Source organism: Trichechus manatus, unplaced genomic scaffold, assembly GCF_000243295.1.
Source record: "Trichechus manatus latirostris isolate Lorelei unplaced genomic scaffold, TriManLat1.0 scaffold00228, whole genome shotgun sequence".
NCBI classification, from domain to species: domain Eukaryota; kingdom Metazoa; phylum Chordata; class Mammalia; order Sirenia; family Trichechidae; genus Trichechus; species Trichechus manatus.
The window spans coordinates 2178955-2189041 of NW_004444164.1; the positions used below are offsets into that span (position 1 = coordinate 2178955).

General features: G+C 37.0%; 1 protein-coding gene across 1 annotated transcript in view; it reads left to right on the forward strand.

Annotated features, from left to right (window-relative positions):
- The window catches only part of CCSER1 (coiled-coil serine rich protein 1), a 1325280-nt gene that overhangs the window by 855744 nt on the left and 459449 nt on the right, over window positions 1-10087 (forward strand). The window contains exon 10 of the mRNA XM_004389012.1: window positions 7506-7550. Within this exon, the coding sequence (XP_004389069.1) occupies window positions 7506-7550 (45 nt within the window). The remainder of the gene's footprint in view (window positions 1-7505; window positions 7551-10087) is intronic.

Consider the following 10087-nt stretch of genomic DNA (forward strand, 5'->3'; position numbering starts at 1 on the left):
TATGTTGAGGTATAATCCATACTGAAGGCTGTAGTCTTTGATCTTCATCAGTAAGTGCCTCAAGTCCTCTTCACTTTCAGCAAGCAAGGTTGTGTCATCTGCATTTCACAGGCTGTTAATGAGTCCTCCTCCAATCCTAATGCCTTGTACTTCTTCATATAGTCCAGCTTCTCGGATTATTTGCTCAGCATACAGATTGAATCAGTATAGTGAAAGGATACTACCCTGACACACATCTTTCTTGACTTTAAACCACACAGTATCTCCTTGTCCTGTTAGAATGAGTACATGTTCCTCATGAGCACAATTAAGTGTTCTGGAATTCCTGTTCTTTGAAGTGCTATCCATAATTTGTTATGCTCCACGCAGTTGAATGCCTTTGCATAGTTAATAAAACACAGGTAAATATCTTTCTGGTATTCTCTGCTTTCAGTCAGGATTCATCTGATATCAGCAATGGTATCACTCTTTTCACATGCTCTTCTGAATCCAGTTTGAATTTCTGGCAGTTTCCTGTTGATGTACTGTTACAACTGCTTTTGAATGATCTTCAGCAAAAATTTTGCTTTTATATGATATATGATTTCAGTATAGTATAAGAAAAAGAAAAGGTTTTTCCAATATAATTGCTAGAAAAGCAATAAGAGAATGGCAAAGAATATTTAAGCTATGTTCTTAAATTTAAAGGAAGACTGGAAATATGTATGTAAGAATAAATTCTTACAGTTTTTAAGTAGGTTAAACAGCCTTGGGGAACTTACTGACTTTCTAGGTCTATTCTGTAAACCTATGACTAGTCACACATCTCCATCCTATCACTCACAAAATGAATCCTAAAGAAGGCTAAGGTTAGAAATCCATATATACAACTAAAGATTTTAATCAGCAATATAATTGAAAATTGACCTGGAATTTAGCATCTGCAGAGCAAATTGATAGAGAAAACATAGGTATCCAAATTAAGAAAACAAGAATTTAGGGAGCAAATAAGGCTGACAATGGGTTTATCAAGCTCTGTTCACTCTTTTTGGAATTTCTTAACTTTTTGGGTAGTTTCATCAGTTTCACTCACAAGCCATACAAAATAGAATATGCATACCAAGAACCTGTAAGAAACCAATCTGCCTGTCTTAAACTTAAAACACAGCACTGATATTAGATTCTACAAAGATCCTCCAATACAACTCTCTACATATCTCCATTTTCTTGATATGTAAACCAAGACCCAGAGAGTTAAGCCATTTTCCTCACCCTCCAAAAGTATGCTTTTCCCCACAAAGTGATGATATGTTGTAAGAAGAAGAAATGCAGTAATAAGTAGGGAAGCCAGAAGTATTTGGCAGTCACTCTCTCATTCTTTTGGTCCATATGCCATAGCTACAAAATGAAACAAAACAGTAGCAATAGCTAACAAGTTAGAGTGTCTTATTTTGCTTAAAAAAAAAAAGTTCAGAAACAGAGCAGAACAACTGAAAGATCATTTTCAGTTTTTTGCCCCAACATGCAAAGAACTATCTGGTTTTACTATATAATAAGGTTATTATAAGAATTGAGTTAATCCAACCAAAACACTTGGAACAGTACTTGACAAACAGAAAATACTCAAAATATAATAATTATTTTTAAAGCCATTGTAATAATGAGTCTTTCAATTGAACACCACCACACAGGAGTGGCACCATCTTAAACTATTCATAAGAAAATTAGTACACGTTGAGGTTAACTATGCAGTAGGCGTTGTGCTGTGTTCTCCATGGATTCTCTCACTCCTGCAAATTATTTCCATTTTACAGCTGTGGAACCTGGGTCACAAAGTGGCTAAGAAGTGCACAGAAATTGTACAGCTTTTAAGACAATGAATTATAACTGAACTACTAAAGCAATTTGGTAAAATGAAGATAGTTCTGGATTTGGAACCCAATGGCGAGAGTCTGAGTCCCAAATCTGCCACTTACCTTATAAGTTACTTAAGTTCCCTGGCTGTAAGCCTCCTCATCTGTCAAATGAAGAGACTGAGTTACAAGATATTTAAGGTTTTTTTTCTAGCTCTTTTCTGTGCCTTCATAGTGGAGGCTAAATGTAAAAAGGTCACATAGTTATTTGAGGTCTTTTATATTTAATTATGGTTTTATCCAATTAAATCATAACTACTTCCCACGTTTAAGAAGTATCACAATTAAATTTCCAAAGTGCTGAAAATGAAATATCTATACCATCTGTCCATTCTATATTTTTCCATGTAGGAACAATAAATCTACCAAATCCGGAGATATTGCGGAGTATATTTCTGATGTTTTGTTACAGGGAATCAGAGGAAATCTTTATGAGATGATAACAATTTTGGAAAGGTTTGCAATCAATGTGAAGGGAAAAATCTCTCCCCTACCCCCGTGTATAATTTAGACAGAGATGATGTCACCCTCTAGCACAGTTCCTGGGGGTGTGAGCATAAACATCTAAATACTGTTCTGTAAGAGAGATTTTGGTAGTAAATTCTGTTGTTTTCAGTTAATAACTTCCCCCTTAATGCTTTACAAAATTATCGTAATTTAGTACACTGCAGAATGTTTGCTTTGAGGTAATTTTTTTCTACCTACAATTTATAACATTTTGGTTTGTCTCATATGTTTAATTTTGATCTAATTAATTTTCTCTAGTGAGAATATATGTATACATACAACTAGAATATCTGAAAAAATATTAAAATTTTTAGGCATTAAACAACAGACAGAACAGCATTTTAATCACTGACAGAAAGAAAATAAATGAATAGAGCCTTATAAATCTCTGGCTTTCTGCCTGAAGGCAATTTCTGGATTATGATGCAGGGAAGGACAACTCAAACAAAACTTCATGGCATCACATGTTGAATCGCCAGAATTTTAGAGTACTTTATGCCTTTCTTTGTGCATGGTGTTCTCTGTCTGAATTCCCTCCTCAGCCTCTAAGACTGAGATGTGACCCTCCTCTGTTGTCTTCTGTGTGCATGCTCAGTTCTAAGCAGAATTGGCTTCTCTCCTTTTATGGTCAGAGAAAATTTTATATGCATGCCTTATCATTCTTCTTCAACTTTTTGGTTAGTAGCAAGCACTGTCACTGAGTTTCCAAGAAAAAAAAACAAAAACAAAAACCAAACACGTTGAGGTCAAGTTGATTCCGACTCATAGAGACACTATAATATAGAGTAGAACTGCCCAATAGTGTTTCCAAGGAGCAGCTGGAGGATTCAGACTGCTGACCTTTTAGTTAGCAGCTGAGTTCTTAACCACTATGCATCCAGGGCCCTGTCATTTGGGAGCTCGAATCCACCAGCTGCTCCTTGGAAGCCCTATGGGGCTGTTCTACTCTGTCCTATAGGGTCGCTATGAGTCGGACTCAACTCGATGGCAACAGGTCATTGAGTTTAGAGTGAATAAATTAGTTTCCCATTGTTTTAATTTCTAAATAGCCATATTTCTAGCAAATTAATATATGTTTCACTAGTCTGTCGCTATGTTGTACTGTGGTGGCTTGTGTGTTGCTGTGATGCTGGATACTATGCCACCGGTATTTCAAATAACCAGCAGGGTCACCCATGGTGGACAGGTTTCAGTGGAACTTCCAGACTGAGACAGACTAGGAAGACGGACCTGGCTATCTACTTCTAAAAAATAAAATTGGCCAGTAAAAATATCAATATCAGCAGAACATTGTCTGATATAGTGCTGGAAGATGAGCCCCTCAGGTTGGAAAGCACTCAAAATATGACTAAGAAAGAGTTGCCGCCTCAAAGTAGAGTTGACCTTAGTGACGTGGAGGGAGTAAAGCTTTCAGGACCATCATTTGCTGATGTGACACTGCTCAAAATGAGAAAAAACCCCAAGAAACCAAACCAGTTGTCTTCAAGTTGATTCCGACTCATAGTGACCCTATAGGACAGAGTAGAACTGCCCTGTAAGGTTTCCAAAGAGCAGCTGGTGGATTCAAACTGCCAAACTTTGAGTTAGCAGCCAAACCCTTAACCACTGCACCACCAGGGCTCCAAACATCCGTTAATAATTGGAATGTGCAACATACTAAGTATGAATCTAGGAATATTGGAAATCATCAAAAATGAAATGAAACACATAAAGATCAATATTCTAGGCATTAGTGAGCTGAAATGGACTGGTATTGGACATTTTGAATCAGACAATCATATGGTCTACTATGCTGGGAATGACAAATTGAAGAGAAATGGCTTCGCATTCATCATCATCAAGAGCATTTCAAGATTTATCCTGAAGTACAACGCTGTCAGTTTTAGGATAATATCTATACACCTACAAGGAAGACCAGTTAATACAACCCTTATTCCAATTTATGAATCAACCACTAATGCCAAAAATGAGGAAATTGAAGATATTTACCAACTTCTGCAATCTGAAATTGATCAAATATGCAATCAAGATGCATTGATAATTACTGGTAATTGGAATGCAAAAGTTGGAAACAGAAAGGAAGGATTAGTACTTGGAAAATATGGCCTTGGTGATAGAAAGGATGATGGAGATCATGTGGTAGAATTGCAAGAATTTTGATTCATTGCAAATTTTTTTTTTCAACAACATAAATGACAACTATACGGGTGGACCTCTCCAGATGAAATACACAGGAATTAAATTAACTACCTCTGTGGAAAAACATAATGGAGAAGCCAATACCATTAGCCAGAACAAGGCCAAAGGCCGACTGAGGAATAGACCATCAGTTGATGATATGCAAATTAAAAGTGAAGCCGAAGAAAATTAAAGCAAGTCCACGAGAACAGAAGTACAAGCTTCAGTATATCCCACCTGAATTTAGAGACCATCTCAAGAACAGATTTGAGGCAATTGAACACTAATGACTGAAGACCAGACAAGTTGTGGGATGACATCAAAGACAACAGACGCGAAGAAAACAAGAGGTCGTTAAAAAGACAGGAAAGAAAGAAAAGACCAAAATGGATGTCAGAAGAGACTCTGAAACTTGCTCTTAAACGTAAAGTAGCTAAACTGAGTGAAGAAATGATGAAGTAAAAGAGCTGAACAGAAGATTTCAAAGGGAGACTCAAGAAGACAAAGTAAGGTATTATAATAAAATGTGCAAAGACCTGGAGTTAGAAAACCAGAAGGGATAAACAAGCTAGGCATTTCTCAAGCTGAAAGAACTGAAGAAACAATTCAGCCTTGAGTTGCAATTTTAAAGGATTCTATGGGCAAACTATTGAACAATGCAGGAAGCATCAAAAGAAGATAGACGGAAGACCCAGAGTAACTGTACCAAAAAGAATTGGTTGATGTTTAACCATTTTAGGAGGTCGCATATGATCAAGAACTTATGGCAATGAAGGAAGAAGTCCAAGCTGCACTGAAGGCCTTGCTGAAAAAACAAGGCTCCAGGGATCGACAGAATACCAACTGAGATGTTTCAACAAACAGATCCACGCTGGAAGTTCTCACACATTCTGTGCCAAGAAATTTGGAAGAAGCTACCTGGCCAAGTGACTGGAAGAGATCCACATTTGTGCCATCTCCAAAGAAAGGATATTCAACAGAATGTGGAAATTATAGAACAGTGTCATTAATATTACACACAAGTAAAATTTTTCTGAAGGCAATTCAGAAACAGTTGCAGCAGTACATTGACATGGAACTGCCAGAAATTCAAGCCAGATTTAGAAGAGGACTTGGAACAAGGGATATCCTGGCTGATGTCGGATGGATCATGGCTGACAGCAGAGAACACCAGAAAGATGTTTACCTGTGTTTTATTGAATATGCAAAGGCATATTCAAATTATGGATAACATTGCGAAGCATGGGAATTCCAGAACACTTAATTGTGCTCCTGCAGACCCTGTGCACAGATCAAGAGGCAGTCTTTGCAACAGAACAAGGGGATACTGCATGGCTTAAAATCAGGAAAGGTGTGTGTCAGTGTTGTATCACTTCACCATACTTATTCAATCTGTATACCGAGCAAATAGTCTGAAAAACTGGACTGTATGAAGAAGTACAAGGGATTGGAGGAAGACTTATTAACAACCTGCTATATGCAGATAACACAATCTTGCTTGCTAAAAGCGAAGAGGACTTGAAGCACTTACTGATGAAGATCAAAGACCACAGCCTTCAGTATGGATTGCACCTCAACATAATGCAAACAAAAATCCTCTTTACTGGACCAATTAGCAACATCATGATAAACGGAGAAAAGACTGAAGTTGTCAAGGATGTCATTTTAGTTGGATTCACAATCAGTGCCCATGGAAGCAGCAGTCAAGAAATCAAATGATGTATTACATTGGGCAAATCTGCTGCAGAAGACTTCTTTAAAGTGTTAAAAAGCAAAGATGTCACTTGAAGACTAAGGTGTGCCGGACCCAAGCCACTGTGTTTTCAGTAGCCTCATTTGTTTTGGAAAGCTGGACAATGAAGAACGAAGACCGAAGAAGAAATGATACATTTGAATGATGGTGTTGGCGAAGAATATTGAGTATACTATGGACTGACAGAAGAATGAACAAATCTGTCCTGGATGAAGTACAGCCAAAATGTTCCTTAGAAGTGAAGATGGGAAGACTTCGTCTCACGTACTTTGGACTTGTTATCAGGAGGGACCAGTCTGTGGAGAAGGACATTATGCTTGGCAGAGGATCAGTGAAAAAGAAGAAGACTCTCAATGAGATGGATTGACACAGTGCCTGTAACAATGGGCTCAAACATAGCAGTGATTGTGAGGATTGCAGAGGACTGGGCAGTGTTTCATTCTGTTGTACATAGGGTGGCTGTGAGTTGGAATCTTCCTCAATGGCACCTAACAACAACAACAACGTATACATATATAAATCTTGATAACTCTTGGGTTTTCCATATTGGGCCATAAGCACATTTTACAATAGGTTTGCTAGGGAAAAGGTGGATTCTTTTTTTTTTTTAAATCAAGCATAGTATTTTGGGGGGACTTCAAATGGATTTATACCACCCTCCCTCCTTCTTGAACATAGAAATCAGTAGCTCTAATAGAGAAAGAGGTAAAGTCCTTTGCCAGCAAGTAAATCCTGAATATTTACTACCAGTACTGCAAGAACTGCAGTTGTTTTTATCAACATTTATTAATGTTTGGGCTTTGAGATATGCCAGGTGAGGTGAAGTAAGGTGAAGTAAGCTTACCATTCTAGCATATATTGCATGTACTACTTCATATAATACATGAAACCTTTCCGGTTGTGAATAGTACAAGGGACAAGCAATTGTTACTTAAACAAACATAGGTACCATAAATATTATTTTAATCTATGGTCTTAAGCAAGAAATTCTTTGGTACCACCTTTGAAGACTTAACTATGATATATATTGACATCTGTGTGAGGTAACGTTCGTCAATATTCAGATTTTATGAATTTTTTCTTTCATTCAAAAATTTTGCTCTAGCACTAATTATTGGTTAGTAATCATAGTTGATACTTCTGCCAGCAATAATATGTTTGTTCCTTTCTTGCAGGGTTTGAACTTGAAAAGACTGGAGGCAGTACAGGGAGGGAGAGAGGTAAGAATGTCTAAGGGAGAGGGAGAGGGAGAGGGAGAGGGAGAGGGAAGAAGAGAGCACGGGTACAGTGTTATAGTGCCCTGGTTGGTGATGGTGATTGCTGAGATGATGATCATGATGGTGATGGGAATGTGTTGAGAAGACATTTTGTGTACATGGACTCCCATTCACTTAGTGAAAGCATGTTTTACACATCTTATTTAAGTGTATTATTTGTGTGTGTTCCTCTGAAGCTGAAGAAAGTATTGTTTCTCCCGTTAGGCAAGCATTGTTTCTGTTAAAATGGATTTCCACAGCAGCAGGGCCTTCAATAAGGAGGAAAAGAAAAGCCTTTTAAAGCAAACATTACAATGCAATATTCAAAATGATTTACTGAGAAATTAGCAAAATCCTAACAGTGCAAATATATCATGACATCTGGTGATCTTCACTCTTGTTATCAAAAGCCATTGGCATATGCTACTAGGCTGGTATGGATTATTAGATAGTATGAAGTTGCTCTGGGAAGTCTAAGAATTTCAAGACTTTCTTTAATTATTGCCTATCCAGAATGCTTTATAAAGAGAAGAAACTTTTAATAGTACCAAGCATAATCATGCATGTTATTATTTTCTAACTCTAACTGAATGTGGAGACTTACATTGATTAAAATACTGACTTACATTGATTAAAATTGCTGAGTGTGTAAATGCGGTACTTTTCTCTGTGATACTAGTGGCTGAGAGGTGAGGAGATTTAATTCAGCAAATCAGTATTTTCTTGTTGCACAAAAAGTAATTCTTTTTTGTGGGGTTTATGTAACACATTTTTTGAAGCAAATTGAAGACATTTTGTCTTGTCCAATGAGAAAATCAATCATAACTCCCCTCCTCATCTGTGCCTTCTCTTTATGTAGATATAGATTTCTTCCCTATTAAGTGAGTGATGTTTGTCCCTTTTTCTTGCTGTTTCAATTTCCTTTGTGTGTTTTTAGTGCTTGGTATTTTAGTTCCTAGTAAACTTGTCGTGTGGGGCCTTTTTCCATTTTCTCTGCTATTTTCCATCCAGAAGCATCTATTCCATTTGAGGGACACATAATAATAATAGTCGGCTCACATTGGCAGAAGAGCTGGAGAGGATGAATTACAGATTTTTTTTATGTGGTAGGAAAGCAAGATAAAAAAGACATGGCCGTCAGTTATGACAGAGTGGACATTAAAAAAAATGCTCTCTGTAAGGAAGACCTCAGAGCCTTTTGCAGTTTTGTTAGGGTAACTAACTGCTTTCACTCAGACATAACCAAAATGGATCTACTTAGATGAAGAACCTCACTCATCACCTCTTAGGTGTAAGTTCGCACTCAAGCAGTAGTGTTGTAATTTATCTCCACTGGTTTAGTGCCTTTAGGGACATACAATTATAGTAATCTGCTTCTCACTGTGATACCCCAGTCTAATGGTAACGATGCAGCCACAGAAAGAAAACCTAAATTCATATATCTATATATGCCTTGCTAAATCATGGCAAAATTATTCATATGTTTGATTAAGATTTGGTGGTTTTATGGATAGTGAATATGTCAGTATTATCTTTTATAATTAGAAAAAGGTTTTCTTGAAAGTCTTATTATTTGAGCGTAGGTCAAATTCTTAATAATTTACAATGTAATATATACATCTACATAGAAGGGTTACACTTGATTTGGGCCTTCTTCTCGAGGTTAGTGGAATAACTGTGAAGAAGGTAAAATCAGCAAATTAATGATAGCTAGTAATGCCTTCTCACTTTGACACCCCCAATCGATGAACAGAAAGTAAAGGTCAACTATTAAAATTCAAAACAATACTTTGCGTCCTTTTGGGGCAACATTGGGTTATTTGGGCATATTTCTATTCAACCTAACGACTCATCGTAGTTTTCCCCGTGACTGTGAAGGCTAATAGAAGTCCCTGGGTAATGCTAAAAGTTAAGAGACTCAACTGCTAACTGAAAGGTTGGAAGTTCGAGTCCACCCAGAGGCACTTTGGAAGAAAGTTCCGGTGATCTACTTCCAAAAATTTGGCCATTGAAAACTCTGTGGAACACAGCTCTATTCTGACACAAATGGGGTTGCCATTAGTCAGAATTGATAATGGCAGCTGGTTTGGCATAAAGCCTAATATGATCTATGCTAAAAAAATTTAGGGAAGTGTCTGTTAACTAGGTGAAATATATTGTGAAAACTACTCTGTGAAGTCTTAGATAATTTGTAAACAGAGAGTACTGTTACTATGGTACAAGCCTTGTAACCTCTTTAGCTTAAGAAATGTGGCTTGTATCTCTCTGATTTCTATTTTCTGCATTCTAGTTTATTTGCACATTACACAGATGAACAATATACTTTTTCCGTGTGTGTGTGTTTTCATTTCATAAGTTTTTTTTTAATTTTATTGTACTTTAAGTGAAAGTTAACAATTCAAGTTAGACTCTCATACAAAAATTTATACATACATAGTTATGTGACCCTAATTGCTCTCCCTATACTGTGACAGCACACTCCTCCTTTCCACCCCTGATTT